A 16158-nucleotide genomic window follows, 5' to 3' on the forward strand; every position below is an offset into this window, starting at 1 on the left:
AGGAGACATTAAAGGCATAGAGGTTTAGCCCAATCAAATGGAATAGCAGGAATAATTTTTTTTTTAAGACGTTCGGAGTTACAAAGATATTGACTATGTTAAGCTTTTTTATGTTTTGTCAGATATTTATGTTTCACTACTTCCATGCTCTTCACCTTCTCTTTTACTTCTCCCACACTTTCTCCTTCATCATCCTCGGCAGCAGCAGCATCTTTTTCATCAACTTCTTCTTCACCTTATTCATCTTCTTCTTCTTCACCTTCTTCCTATTCTTTTTTTTTACATTCTTCATATTCTTATTCAACTATTATTCTTATTCATATTCTACTTCTTCATCTTCTTCATATTCTTCTTCTTCATCATATTCTTATTTGTGACAGGCAACCAAGAATCTGAAAAAACCCTAGTCCATGCCCTCATCATCTACCACTTGACTACTGCAACCTCCTGCTCTGTGGCCTCCCCTCTAACACTCTCGCACCCCTCCAATCTATTCTTAACTCTGCTGCCCGATTAATCTACCTGTCCCCCCGCTATTCCCCGGCCTCTCCCCTTTGTCAATCCCTGCAATGCCTCCACATTACCCAAAGACTCCAGTTCAAAACCCTAACCAAGACATACAAAGCCATCCACAACCTGAGTCCTCCGTACATCTGTGACCTAGTCTCCCGGTACTTACCTGCTCGAAACCTCCGATCCTCACAAGATCTCCTTCTGTACTCCCCTCTTATCTCCTCTTCCCACAATCTCATACAAGATTTCTCCCGCGCATCCCCTCTACTCTGGAACTCTCTAGCACAACATATCAGACTCTCGCCTACCATGGAAACCTTCAAAAAGAACTTGAAGACCTACCTCTTCCGACAAGCCTACAACTTGCAGTGACCACTGATCCACCAAACCGCTGCACAACCAGCTCTACCCTCGCCTACCGTATCCTCACCCATCCCATTGTAGATTGTGAGCCCTCGTGGGCAGGATCCTCTCATCCTGTACCAGTCGTGACTTGTATTGTTTAAGATTACTGTACTTGTATGTATTATGCATAACCCTCCTCACATGTAAAGCGCCATGGAATAAATGGCGCTATAATAATAAATAATAATAATAATTCCTGTAGTTGTTATCTATAAAAGTTTGAAGATTACACGTTCCATTCTGCCTGTCACAAAAGATTTACAACAGGATTTGTCTGCGTTCAGTTTTGCCTGCAGCAGCAGGTATTTTCCAGGGGCACCAAAAGGAGGAACGGACTCACCCCCATACACTGCTTAGTCTTCTTTAGCATATAATTTAGATAATATCTTTTGCTCTGATTTTTAGTCTTATGCTTAATGTTCTTCTGCTTTTTGTTCTGCAGCTTCTTGTTCTTCTGCTTCTTGGTCTTCTGTCTCTTGTTCTTCTGTATCTTGGTGGTCGTCTTCTTGTTCTTTGTCCTCTTGGTCATCTTCTTCAGGGTCATCTTCTTGGTCTTCGGGGTGGTCTTCAGGGTCGTCGTCTTCGGGGTCGTCATCTTTTTCGGGATGGTCTTCAGGGTCATCGTCTCCAAGGTCGTCGTTTTCAGGGTCGTCATCTTCTTCGGGGTGGTCTTCAGGGTTGTCGTCTTTAGGGTCGTCGTCAGGGAGATTCAGAGTGATTACCAAAAACCATTTCCAAAAGCTTGAACTTGGAAATGTAGCAGAAGGTACAAGAAGGCTGAGGAACTGATGAGAACCAGTTGACAGTACTGGAACCTGGATGGGAAGCCGAAGATATAAGAGCCAATGGAACTACCAAGGACCAGCTGATGGTACTGGAACCCGGTTACTAAGCAGGAGGTACCTGTGCCAGAAAGCACTACCAAGGACCAGCAGACGTTGGGGGAACTCGGATACCGAGAAGGAGGCACCTAAGCCAAAGGCTCTGCCTGGAACCAGCTGACGCTACTGGAACCCAGGGAGACATATTCAAGATTGACTTCCAAAGAACCAGCTAATGGTACTAGAACTCAGATAGGCAGCAGAAGGTACACATGAAAAAAAAAGTTGCAAGGCCGTGAGCTGGCCGGAGTTACCGAAACCCACAGTCCTACAGGGGGAGCTTGTCCTATTGGCACTACGGAACAAGCCTTCATCGCCAGATCCCGCAGCCCACATAGGAAGCACCTGAACTGCAGGCACCGTAGAGTCGACTAACCTGACCGCAACACAACAGGACAACGTATTGGAGGCAAAGTGACGTTGACACTACCCACAAATAGCTGGCGTGCTGGAACCAGGCTGGGCAACAGGGAGTACCCGTGCCAAAGACACTGCCGAGAACCAGCTGACGGTGCTGGAACCCAGATGAGTAGCAAAAGCTACAAGAGCCAATGGCACTACCGAGAAACAGCTGACCAGGCTGGGCAGGAGGGAGTACCTGTGCCAAAGACACTTCTGAACAGCAACTGGTGGTGTTGGAGCCCAGGGATTACAGTAGAAACAGAGTGTAGCCAGATGCCTAATTGCAGCAAGTTTAATATCTGTAGCAGTGTGAATGTGGACAGAGCAGGAGAAATTGCCGGACACACAGCAGGGGATAAGCTTACGTTACTGAACCCCAATAACACAGGAGCAAGTGTTGACTGTGCAGACGGCACTTCTGAGCAGCAACTGGCGGTGTTGGAGCCCAGGGATTACAGTTCAGGTGGTAGAAACATGAACACAACAGGAGACCTGGATACTGTTGCCAACCAATTATTTAATCTGGAAGAGGACTGGTAAATTCCGGCGAGATCCAGGCCTTGTTTATTTTCAGAAAAGTAAGCCGGTCAACGTTATCGGAGGATAGTCGCATGCGACGGCCTGTTAGTACACCACCTGCAGCACTAAATATGCATTCCGATAATACACTAGCAGCAGGGCAAGCCAGCACCTCCAATGCATACTGGCTAAGCTCTGGCCATGTATCCAGCTTAGAGACCCAAAATTTGAAGGGGGAAGAGCCGTGTGGGAGAACACGGAGAGGGCAAGACATGTAGTCTGTCACCATCTGACAGATACGTTGCCTCCTGCTGACTGGAGCCGTCTGTGATGGTGTAGACATTTGTGGTGGGGACACAAAACTTTGCCACATTTGGGCCTTTCTGGTCTTGCCTTGTGCTGAGGCGCTGCTTCTGCTCCCTCTTTGTGAAGAGCTGCCTTCACTGCCTCGATGCACAGAGCTGCTTTGTAAAGCACTAGCAGCACTGCTCTCGGGTGGAATGGAGAACATGATGGAATGCACCAGTGTGTCTTGGTACTCCCGCATTTTACGCTCCCGGTTCAACGGTGTTATGAGGCTTTGTAAGTTGTCCCGGTAGTGAGGATCTAGGAGGGTGTACACCCAATAGTCAGCCGTGTTGAGAATGTGGGCGATGCGGTGGTCATTTCTCAGGCACAGCAGCATGAAATCAACCATGTGCTGCAGACTGCCAACTGGCCAAGAAACGCTGTCCCCTGCTTGAGGTGTCATCTCTGCCTCCTCTGCATCACCCCACCCTCGCTCTGCATACTGACTACTAGTGCATTGTGTACCTCCCTCCTCTGGACAGATGTCCTCCTCCTCCATTGGCTCCTCATCCTCCTCACAAAGTGTCCCCTGCCTAGGCCTTTGTGAGGAACCACATTGTGCAGACTGTCTTGAAGCAGAGGGCATTTGTGACTCCTCATCCTCCACCTCTTCCACAACCTCCTCCCTTAGTGCTTGCAGTGTTTTTTCAAGCAGGCAGATAAGGGGGATAGTCTTGCTGACTAGTGCATCATCTGCACTCGCCATCCACGTGGAATCATCGAAGGCACGCAAAACGTGGCAGATGTCCTTCATAGAGGCCCACTCACTGGTGGTGAAGTGGGAACGGTGCGCAGTGCGACTTCTTTGCGCCTGATGCAGCTGGTACTCCATTACTGCTGCCTGCTGCTCACACAAGCTCTCCAACCTATGTAACATTGAATTCCACCTGGTGGGTAGGTCACATATGATGCGATGTTCCCGAAGGTGGAATCGGTGCTGCAGAGCTGCAATGCGCGATCTTGCCATGCTGGAACGCCGCAAGTAAGCGCTCTCTATGCGGACCTTGTGCAGCAGTGCATCAAGATCCGGATATTCTCTCAAAAAACTCTGCACGACCAAGTTGAGCACATGTGCCAGACATGGGATGTGAGTGAGGTTGCAAAGGTCCAGAGCTGACACCAGATTTCGGCCATTGTCACACACTACCATGCCTTGCTGGAGATTCGCTGGCACAAACCACACATCGCTCTCCTGCTTGATGGCATTCCAGAGCTCCTGCGCTGTGTGGCTTCGATTCCCCAAAGAAATTAATTTCAATATGGCCTGTTGACGTTTGGCCATGGCTGTGCTCATATCGGTCGTAATAGGTAAGCGTTCACGGGTCCATGTGGACTGTGGCGGCTCCTGCAGCGCTGATTCTGAGGAACTGGAGTATTAGGAGGAGTCAATGTGTACAGACTGGATTCCTGCAATCCTTGGAGTTGGCAGAACACGTACAGCGCCACTCTCAAGATCTGTACCCAGCTCCACAACATTTACCCAATGGGCAGTGAGGGAAAGATATCATCCCTGTCCATGGTTACTGGTCCACGCATCAGTGGTCAGGTGGACCTTGCTACTGACGGCGTTTAGTAGCGCATGTTTAATTTTTCCCACCACATGCTTTGCAGGGCAGGGACGGCTTGCCTGCTGAAATAAAAGCGGCTGGGCACGTTGTATTGTGGGACTGCCAATGCCATGAAGTTACGGAAGGTGTCAGTCTCCACCAGCCTGAATGAGAGAATTTCAAGGGACAGTCGTTTTGCAATGCCAGCATTCAGAGCCTGTGCTCGGGGGTGGTTTGCCGAGTATGGGCGCCTTTTCTCCCATGCCTGTGCTACCGATGGCTGTAGACTGGCCTGGGAGTGAGGATGACAGGGAAAGTGGTGCTGTGGGTGGAATGTCACTGTGTCTCTGTACAACAGTGCCAGAGGTTCTTCCATGGCGATCCTGTGAGGAAGCCAAACCAGCTGTGTGTGAGCTGGAGGAAGAGGTTACAACATGAGCTGAAGAGGTGGTAGGTGGCGCTGTAGGTTGGCCTAGGTCTTCAGTGTGTCTTTGTAACTCCACCACGTCCTTGGTCCGCACATGTTTCCACATATTTGTGGTATTGAGGTTGCTGACACTTTTCCCTCTTTTCACTTTCTGATTACACAGCTTACATTTGACAAAGCAAATGTCATCTGCAACTGTGTCAAAAAAGGACCAGGCACTGCAAGTCTTGGGATCGCCCGTTTTGGGTTTTGGAAGAGGCATGCTCCTAATGGGTGCCGAAGTGGAGGCTACAGGCAACCGAGTCTGACCCCTCCCTCTCCCTCCTTTTTTGGCCGTTCGGGGAATCTCTTGCTCAGAGCTGCTCCTACCACCTTCCTGTACCTCACGCCATAATGGGTCAAGGACCTCATCATCTACACTACCCTCTTGAAACGACTGCTTCTCCTGGGTAGTCTCGACAGCACAGTACGCACCAGAAAGTGGCACCTGAGTCTCATCATCAGATGCGTACTGAGGTGTGCTGACCATAGGCACTGGCCCACCCCCCTCTTCAGATTCAGAGAGACAAAGCTGTTGCGCATCACTGCATACTATCTCTTCTTCAAATTCTCAAATGCTGCTTGGCTGGCCCCCTCTTTCTAAGCCAACAGATTCAGAGAACAGAAGTAGAGATGGCTCCTGTCCAGGGCTCTCTGACTGCCTGGGCAATTTGGCAGGTGGTGAAGAGACAGATGAGTGCTCTTCAGTGCTCTGGACCTGAGAGGATCAGGAACTAATTGAAGTCGATGCGTTATCTGCCATCCATCTGACAACGGCTTCAATTTGTTCATCCCGCAGCAGTGGGGTACGGCGAGCTCCTACAAAGCTGCGCATAAAGGACTGTTCCCTTGGAAAACTGGGGGATGCTGAGTCACTGGTGCCCGCAGCAGGCACAGCATCCCCACGTCCTCTCCCTGCAGAAACTCCACACCCACGACCACGTGCCTTACTCCCTGCCTTCTTCATCTTGGTAGACTGATAAAGATAGGCAGAAAAGTACTAAGGGCTTAGTGTGCTTATTCCTGAACAGCTGCTAACAGGTATAAGAAACACTAATTTTATAAAGTGTGGACTAGACTTTAATATGAGCTAATGTGGCCTACACAACTGTAAAGTAGAGTGTTTGATGAACTTTATTAACTTTTTTTTCACAAAAAGACACTGGATGTGCCCAAAGATGTAAAACCGATAGTATCACAAACTTTTTGTAGCTATTACAATGCAGGAAGGTAATCTACAATGCAAAAGATGAGGCTCCAAAAAATAGGCTAATACTAATCTGGCTGGGGCTGCAGGGTACAAGCCAGCAGAAAGGCTCCTCTATCTACTCCTATATAGTGTTTTCAAATATTCTAGCTGGATACGTATGGAACCACACTAATAGGAGAACTCTGGAAAAATGAGCAGCACTAATGCAAAAAAGGACAATGTATGAGTCAGTGACGCACGCTGAGTGGACTGCAACCGGAGATGTCTGCAGAACACACTACAGTGTGAGCTGCACTCACACACAGAGACCTCGCAGACAGCCGTGAACAGCGCTGCAAGGCAAAAGAAAGCTTCTCACACAGCGTTTGCTAAAGTAGCCTGGGTAAAGCACAATAAAGCAAATCGCTAGCTCAAACTGTCCCTCAGAGTCAGAACAGCAGCGTCCTGTCCCTAAGTAAATTCACAGCAGAGTGAACCCAAAATGGCGGCGGCGGCTTTTATAGTGCATCATGACATCATTTCAGCATCCAATCACAGCCATGCCATTAGTTAACATGCCTAACATGCATAGCAGGATGTGCCCACACTTCTTAGGATTCCTCATTGGCTGAATAAAATCAAACTGGCTCATAGCATTATGGGAACTTCCAATTCCGGTATTCGATATTCTAAAAGTATCGGAACTCAGTATCAGAACTCAGATACCGCGAATATCGCCCGATACCCGATATTGCAGTATCGGAATGCTCAACACTAATAATTACTCTGGAATGACTCAATAGATCCTAGTTATTCTGAGACTGGTTTTGCATGACATATTATACTTCATGACAGTGGTAAAAGTTCTTTGGTATGATTTGAGTTTATTTGTGAAAAAAATGGACATTTGGCAAAAATGTTGAAAATTTAGCAATTTTGCACTTTTTCAATGTCTACTTTACATGTTATTAGGGATAAAATTTGACCAGTGATTTTCATTTTTCTAACAAAATTTACAAAACCATTTTTTTAGGGACCACCTCACATTGACCACCTCACCTCACATTAAAGTCAATTTGAGGGGTCTATATGATAGGAGATACCCAAAAGTGACAATATTCTAAAAACTAAGCAGACTACAAAATTTGTTGTGTAATTTCTCCTGAGCACGCCGATACCCCATATGAGGGAGATAACCACCACTGTTTGGGCGCACGGCAGAGCTCAGAATGGAAAAAGCGCCATTTGACTTTTTGAAGGCAAAATTTGTTGGAACAAGTGGAGGATGCTGTGAAATATGTTTTATCTTCATCTGTTGCATTTTCATAAGGGTAACAGGAAAAATTGCATCATACAATTTGCTGTGCAATGTCTCCTGAATATGTCGATACCAAATATGAAGGAGAAAATTACTGTTTGGGCGCACGGCAGAGCTCAGAAAGGAAGGAGTATCATTTGATTTTTTGAATGTAAAATTTCCTTGAATCATTAGCTGACGTGATGTCCCATTTGTAGAAAAGCCAGGGGAAGAGTCCTGAGGAAATCATTTGCATATTCCCAGTGCCTTCTGGGATAAGTGAAGAGTCTCCGCGAGCTCAACGATCACTGGATTTTGGCTGTTGCGGCTGAAAAGAGGAAATAGGAAAACCGCGCGCCGATAGGCTCATCTTTCATCGTTTTTAAGAAATCTCAATATTTAAGAGGCCAGGAGCCATTTGGTGAGCTGCATTTCTTGCTACATGTTCACAGACTTACAAACTTCACATGCCACAAATGCAAGCTTGTGTCCCTGTTGGAGGAAATATTGCAAAATCTCGAAGAGAGGTTAGCTACGTTGAAGATCATTAAGGAAGATGAAGAGTTCTTGGACAGAGCAGAATTATCTCTTCATGTTACAGAAAGAGAAGAAATTCGAAGTGCACCTGAAGAAACAGAGGAATGGAGACATGTGACCCAGAGAAGCAGGAGGATCAGGAGGCAGTCAGCACCCATACTTCTCAGGAACCAGTACCAGGCTCTCACCCAGGAAAACGATGAAGAAATACATCAGGATAAGACTTTGCCCACAAACAGCAACCTTGTACGCCTTCAGAGTCCTCCTGGATGGGGAAAGAAAAATGTTGTGAAGAAGAAACGGAGAGTGGTGGTCATGGGGGATTCCCTGTTGAGAGGAACAGAGGCCGCTATCTGCAGACCGGATATAACCTCAAGAGAAATGTGCCGTCTTCCAGGTGCAAAAATTAAAGATGTGTCTGACAGGATATCAGAACTCTTCAGACCTACAGATGACTACCCATTCCTGCTACTACATGTGGGGACAAATGATACCGCAAGAAACGACCTGGAAACCATCTGCAGAGACTTTGAAAACTTAGGCAAGAAAGTGAAAGAACTGGGAGCGCAGGTGGTCTTCTCTTCCATCCTCCCAGTGGATGGCCATGGAGCAAGGAGGTGGAATAAGATTCTGCAGGTGAACAACTGGCTACGTCGATGGTGCCGTCAGCAACAATTTGGATTTCTGGATCACGGAGTGAATTACCTATACGATGGACTACTTGCTAGAGATGGGGTGCACCTTACGAAGACTAGAAAACATGTATTTGGAAGTCGCCTTGCTACACTCATCAGGAGAGCTTTAAACTAGAACAACGTGGGAAGGGAAGCAAAAGACTAGAAAAAGCCATACACCTGACAAATGCTATTGAGAACTCTGCTATTAGAAGTGGAAAGGAAGAACAACGACAAAAGAATCTAATTAATACAAATATTGGAGAAAGAGAAACCAATCACAAACTAAAATGTTTCTATACTAATGCACAAAGCATGGGCAACAAACAAGGAGAATTGGAACTACTAACACAGGAAAAGAAATATGATGTCATTGGAATCACTGAAACTTGGTGGGACGATACACATGATTGGAATACAAGACTAGAAGGATACAACTTATTTGCAAGAAACAGACTTGATAAACGAGGAGGAGGTGTCGCATTGTATGTTAGAAACGCGTATATCTGCACAGAGATTGAAGCTTCAGAGACTGGGAGTTCTGTGGAAACTGTTTGGGTAAGAATACAAGGACAGAACAATGGAAAGGACACCATTGTAGGCATTTACTACAGGCCGCCTGTACAAGCTGAAGATATGGATGAACTCTTTATGCATCAAATGGCCAAGTTCTCCAAAAAATATGACATAGTTGTCATGGGAGATTTCAACTATCCAGACATTTGTTGGGAATATCTCTCAGGCAAAACTAACAGGTCAAGGAAATTCTTATCCTCTCTTGCTGACAACTTTATCTTCCAAAAGGTAGGGGAGAAAACAAGGGGAACTGCTACCTTAGATCTAATCCTTATAAACAGGGAGGAAATGGTTGAGAGGTAAAAGTGGATGGGACCCTCGGAGGTAGAGACCATGCTATTTTAGAATTTTGGATAACTAGAGGAGGAAGACCTGTGAAGACTCAGACATCAAGGTTAGATTTCAGAAAGGCAGATTTTAAGGGATTCAGAAAGAGAATTGGAGGGATTCAATGGCTGGATATCCTTAAAGACAAAAATGTCCAGGAAGGATGGGAAATCTTGAAAAATGAAATTCTCAAAGCACAATTGTTAACAATTCCGAAAAGAGGGAAGAATAGGAAGCATTTAAGGAAACCAGGATGGATGAACACAGAACTTAAGCACATGCTAAAAAGGAAGAAAAAAATGTTTATAAAATGGAAAGAGGGAGGCATATCTAAAGAAGAATATAATGCTGTCTGCAGAACCTGCAGGGCACAAATCAGATTATTAAAGCTGACAATGAATTGAGGCTTGCAAGAGATGTCAAAAGCAATAATAAAGGATTTTGGGGATATGTCAAAAGTAAAAGAAAAGTCAAAGATGCTATAGGATTTTTACAGGATGAAAATGATGAAATGGTAAGACAGGATGTTGAGAAGGCCGAACTTTTAAGTTCCTATTTTGAATCTGTTTTCTCTCAGAAAGGAAATGTAACATCAACTGTTCTTCACTGTCCTATTAAGGGAATAGAAGAATCCAGGATATCTATAAACAGAAAGATAGTGAGGAAACACTTAGCTAACCTAAATGAATTCAAGTCTCCAGGTCCAGATGAATTACACCCCAGAGTACTGAAGGAGATAGCAGAAGAAATTTTTGTAACCCTCTCCATAATCTTTGAAAATTCTTGGAGAACAGGAGAAGTCCCAGAAGGCTGGAGATGAGCAAATGTTGTTCCTATCATCAAAAAGGGGAAGAAGGTGGACCCAGGCAACTATAGGCCGGTGAGTCTGACTTCTATACCAGGAAAGATCTTTGAACAAATTATTAAACAACATGTTTGTCAGTACCTGGATAAGAATGAAGTGATTAAACAGAGTCAGCATGGGTTTGTAACTAATAAGTCGTGTCAGACTAACTTAATTTCCTTCTGTGACGGAATCACTGATTGGGTGGATCAATGAAATGCTGTAGATATAGTATATCTTGACTTCAGCAAAGCATTTGACAAGGTCTCTCATACAATCCTTATTGAAAAAATGACTAAGTATGGAATGGACAAGGCAACTGTTAGGTGGATTCATAACTGGCTTAGTGATCGGACCCAAAGAGCGGTCGTAAATGGCTGCACATCCAGTTGGAAGAATGTCTCAAGTGGGGTACCACAGGGCTCTGTCCTGGGCCCTGTATTGTTCAACATCTTTATCAACGATTTAGATGAAGGAATTGAGGGTAAACTGATCAAATTTGCTGATGACACAAAGCTAGGAGGGATATCTAATACTAGAGAAGAGAGAGAGAGGATTCAAAAAGATATAAATAAACTGGAGCAGTGGGCAGCAACTAACAGAATGGATTTTAACAGGGAAAAATGCAAAGTACTACATCTGGGCGATAAAAATGAAAAAAGCATATACAGAATGGGAGGAATAGGGCTAAGCAACAGCACATGTGAAAAAGACTTGGGTATACTAATAGATCACAGACTGAATATGAGTCAACAGTGTGATGCAGCAGCAAAAAAGGCAAATGCAATTCTAGGATGTATTAACAGAAGCATACAGTCTAGATCACGTGAAGTCATTATTTCCCTCTACTCCTCTTTGGTCAGACCTCATCTGGAATATTGTGTCCAGTTTTGGGCACCACATTTTAAAAAAGACATCAACAAACTGGAGCAAGTTCAGAAAAGAGCGACCAGAATGGTGACCGGTCTGCAAACCCTGTCTTATGAGGAAAGGTTGCAGGATTTGGGAATGTTTAGTTTGCAAAAGAGAAGACTGAGAGGAGACTTTATAGCTGTCTACAAATATCTGAAGGGCTGTCACATTGTAGAAGGATCATCTTTATTCTCATTTGCACAAGGAAAGACTAGAAGCAATGGGATGAAACTGAATGGGAGGAGACACAGATTAGATATTAGAAAAAACTTTTTGACAGTTAGAGTGATCAATGAGTGGAACAGGCTGCCACGAGAAGTGGTGAGTTCTCCTTCAATGGAAGTCTTCATACAGAGGCTGGACAGACATCTGACTGGAATAAATTAGCGAATCCTGCTTTGAGCAGGGGGTTGGACCAGATGGCCCAGGAGGTCCCTTCCAATTCTACGATTCTTAAACAGTGGAAACCCCCCCACATGATTTTGTCATGATGACATTGGGTCATAATCATGGCAACTATTCGGAGCCTACATCATGCCATGGGGTATCTAATTCTACATTGCACCAAACCCCCGTTAGGGACAGATCTCCTGACTGCCCATTTGCGAAAGTCTGTACAGAGGAGGATGTATGCGTTAGGCGTATGTCAGTCCACTGGCAGCACAAAAGAGTTGCAGCGCTTTGGGCCAGGAGCAGGATTTTAGGGCAAGTAATATCTAAGGGGGGATTGTTATGGAAATATATATGTATATGTATTTCCATAACAATTGTTGCAAGCCATCCCTGAGAACGGAAGTTGCCGGCAGCGTGCCTGAGAGGCGGGAGGACTCCGGGGGCTGACAGAGGGTAAGTATATCCTTATTTTTTATTTTTTTTATTATTTTTAACATTATATCTTTTACTATTGATGCTGCATAGGCAGCATCAATAGTAAAAAGTTGGTCACACTTGTCAGGCACAATGCTTGACAAGTTGACTGACCTGTCAATCACTTTTCCAGGCGATGCTTCAAATCGCTTGGACATGCACAAGCATTCTGCAAGCTAAAAATGCTTGCAAAATGCTTGTGTATTGTGGGAAAATGCATGCGAATTCCGCATGCGTTTTACCCACGGCGGGGAGTTGCTGAAATGCTGCGAACATTTCCGCAGCATTTCTGCAACATGGGCACTTAGCCTTTTACTTCCATGGACAAAATCCATTTACCAGAGAAGAATCCATTGAAAGTTAGAGTTGCCAGTCGTCCTGTTGTGGGGAGAAAATGTAGATAAGATATTAGATTCTGTCTGCAATGTTGTCTCACAGGATATTTTCTCAAGAACTGCCCAACTCGACCATCGGGAGAATGTCAGAGTCTGGGTGATGGTTGAGGTAGGCATCCAGACTCCCAGGTACCTTTTTCTTCCTCTCATTGAGTACTGATGTTAACCTTCCAGAACCAGATGTTATCTGCATTGGCATTCATTGACTGTGGGTCTGCAGCTAACTTTATTGATTTGGGACTTGTTCTAAAGTTAGGATTAGTGACAATTAGTTTAGAAACACCCCTTCAAATTTTTGCTGTTGACAAGACTCCATTAGTCTGGAACTTGGTTAAGAGTGTAATGGTGGATTTCACTCATTTCTCTCTGAATCCATCTACTGTTTTATTTTAGATGATTTATCTGTTGTGTTGGGACTCGGACATTCATGGCAGCTTCTTCACAAAGCTGTTATTGATTTATTTCAGAAGGAAATTGTTAATTGGAGCCCCAATTGTAAGAATAAATGTCTAAAATCAGTACAAATATGCTCCGCTACTCTGAAGGGTGCGCCGGGTTTCCAGCTGGACTTCAGAGTTGTGTTCTCGGAAAATGATGAGGAGACACTGCCTGCCCATTGTCCTTCTGATTGCTAATAATCTTGTCCCTGTTGCCAAATTACCTATAGCTTGCTGGTAGGGTTGGCAGATCGCACTAAATAAATTAAGTAATAAAGTGCGATCGCAACCCAGGGTCCACCGTGCAGAGATGATAACCTGCTGCTAGCAAGTAATGGCGGAGCAGTGTGGCGAGAGATCACAAAGAACACACGGGGTTAAACATCACCCTGTGTGGACTGAGTGCAGATTACCCTACTCATCATGGCAACTATTCGGAGCCTACATCATGCCACGGGGTATCTAATTCAAGGGCAGAGAGGTTGTCATCCCTCTGCCGGCTCCCAGAATGCTGCAATTACATTAAATTGCCGCATTTAGGGGGATAAAGTGCTGGGAGCGGTGCATGACTGGTCTTATAACTTAATGTTGGGTGTCAGCTGTCAGAATCAGGCCGTGTGCGCAGGCGATCGCAATGACGTAATAATCCGTCCCTGGTCAAATAGGCCCAAGGCACAGGGACGTATTATTATGACAAATGTCATAAAGGGGTTAATATTTTTTTTAACATAATAGACATTTATTTCAAACCACACTGATTGAAAGGAGTCACCCATTACTATTGATCAAGGTAAGACAGCTGCCGGACTTTGGCTCTTTTGCTCAGCTGGCGCCAAACATGTAAAACACAGAGAACCATAGTCATGTAAAGAGAATCTATTAGCATGATTTGTAATGTTAAGTAAAGACATGGCTGTAAGGGTGCTGTAATGCTGATTGAATTTATAGTTTTGGTAAATATGGAATTTGTCTTTTTAGAGAGGAAAAGGACTAGAACTCTCGTGTCACCTATAAGAAGTAGCAATCCTAGAAAGTCAATGTCAACCCTTGCTACATGACTTAGGATAAAAGCCAAAACCAGAATCTCAATTTGCAGACACTGTATTTTCAAGGTACCGACTCTCATCAGTGCAAAGTGCGAGATTTGGTTTGGTTGTGTGAGAGTCGTCTGACCGAGAGTGACATGTCAAACATATAGAGATGAGGAGACTTTCAAGCCACAATGCTCTTCTGGGAAATATGAAAATTGTCTCTTTGCATATTTCCCAGAGGAGCATTGTGGCTTGAAAGTCTCCTCATTGTGGCATGCTTGACATGTCACTCTCCACAATGAGAAATGATACCTCTTGGATCCCTACTTTTGGTGAAGAAATACCCTGTGTTGACTTTGTTTTTCTTCTTTAATCACCATTTGAAGTTTTCTGCTATATAGGTTTTGGTGCACCGGGCCAGACTGAACACTGCAGTTTCTCTTTCCTGTGTGTGATTCTTTGGCTTCTCCACTTATCTTTCAATGACCTCCCTTCTCTGTTTGAAACCTCCACTTCAGAAAGAGGAAGCAGCCAAAGGAGCCAGAGAACAGACAGTGAGGAGAACACCGAGAGCACAGCCCGGCCCCTGTGCACCAAAACCTAATAAGCAGAAAAATTCAAATGGTGATTAAAGAAGAACCAAAAAGTGGATTTCCTCACTAAAGGCATTAATGTAATTTGTATTTCTGCGCCATTACAGCCATATATTTACTTTACATTACAAAATCCTGCTAACAGCTTCTCTTCAATCACACATTTGATGACAAAACCATTTTCCTAATATTTTGGTTTTGCAAAAGATTTAAATTACATTTTTAACCTTTTTTATGAGGTTTATTTCTATACTTAAAATGGATATTCATAAGAATGTTCCCTCTACATGTCAATAATTTCATATTAAAGATTTACCTTCTGAAGATCCTCATAGGTTTGAAACATAAAGTTATCTTTTCCCAGCAATTCCATCCATCCCTTGACGTGATTAAACCAAGATCCATAAGGCACTGCAATGGATAAAATATGACAGCGGAGAACATGCTTATAACTGACAATTTTGTAAGTTTACGTTGATTTTAATTACTTACTGTTTTCAGTTAAGAATTGTTTTAGAAAACAATCCAAATTTTCTGGATCGTTGAAGTATGTACTCATTATTGAAAAATAATAAAGGGACACTGCAACATCTTTTGGGTTTCTGATTGTATATATGACCTAAAACAAACATTTCAAAAACAAGAACTGTGAAAAATTTACATTTTATATGATTATTTATACAATTTTATGTTTGACTACTTACTTTTAAGATGCACTTTCTCTATAAAAGAAGGGATAGGATTTCTTTCAAAATGGTATCAAAACTAAATTAATCCACCCCAGAGGGCTAGAGTTGTCGGGTGATATAAAATATCTTGATATTAATAATGTCACAGTCCAATTCTTGGATCTGTGTCAGATCCTGATTCCCTCAGTTTAAACCTTTTTTTTCCTTTCAGGCTTCTGGGGCTTAATATGATTTTTGCCCCCGGGGGCCACAAGTGTCATTACAGCCTGATAGATTTCTTTGTTTTACCTTTTTGCCCCCGGTGGTCACTGGGGTTATTACATGTTTTTGGTCCTTGCTCATCTGACGCTCCTCCTTTGCTATATGAGGTCAGCTGGTCTATCAGCGGGTGTTGGTGATAGCAGCTTTTCCTGAGTTGGATTCCAACCACGGTGAAGGGAGCAGCTGGCTGAGGTGGTAAGCCACTGCTGAAACCTGGTGAAGTGGGCAGCTGGCTCTGAGGTGTAGAGCCTCTGCTGAAACTGGTGTTGAACTCTGTCTGCATGGTGTCCGCAGCAGAGTGAGATGGTGAAGGTAGTAGCTGGCTGAGGTGTCGAGCCACTGCGAAAAGTTAATCCGGTGATGCACTCTGCTTCCCGATGCTGCAGAAGAGCAGAATAAGTGTTTTTGGTGTTTTCCCCTGTTTGTATATTTTCCTTGGTGAGTATTA

At 44.2% G+C, this 16158-nt stretch overlaps 1 protein-coding gene across 2 annotated transcripts in view; it reads right to left on the bottom strand.

Annotated features, from left to right (window-relative positions):
* LOC141050265 (sulfotransferase 2B1-like) overlaps positions 1–16158 on the bottom strand; it is a 207932-nt gene that overhangs the window by 17259 nt on the left and 174515 nt on the right. For both annotated transcript variants that reach the window (XM_073547148.1, XM_073547149.1), the window contains 2 exons: positions 15253–15379; positions 15077–15171 (listed from right to left, as the gene is read on the bottom strand). In XM_073547148.1, coding sequence (XP_073403249.1) covers positions 15077–15171; positions 15253–15379 — 222 coding nt within the window. The remainder of the gene's footprint in view (positions 1–15076; positions 15172–15252; positions 15380–16158) is intronic.

The sequence above is a fragment of the Dendrobates tinctorius genome, unplaced genomic scaffold (genome assembly GCF_039654945.1).
Source record: "Dendrobates tinctorius isolate UK_male_01 unplaced genomic scaffold, ASM3965494v1 ptg000151l, whole genome shotgun sequence".
Classification (NCBI taxonomy): Eukaryota; Metazoa; Chordata; class Amphibia; order Anura; family Dendrobatidae; genus Dendrobates; species Dendrobates tinctorius.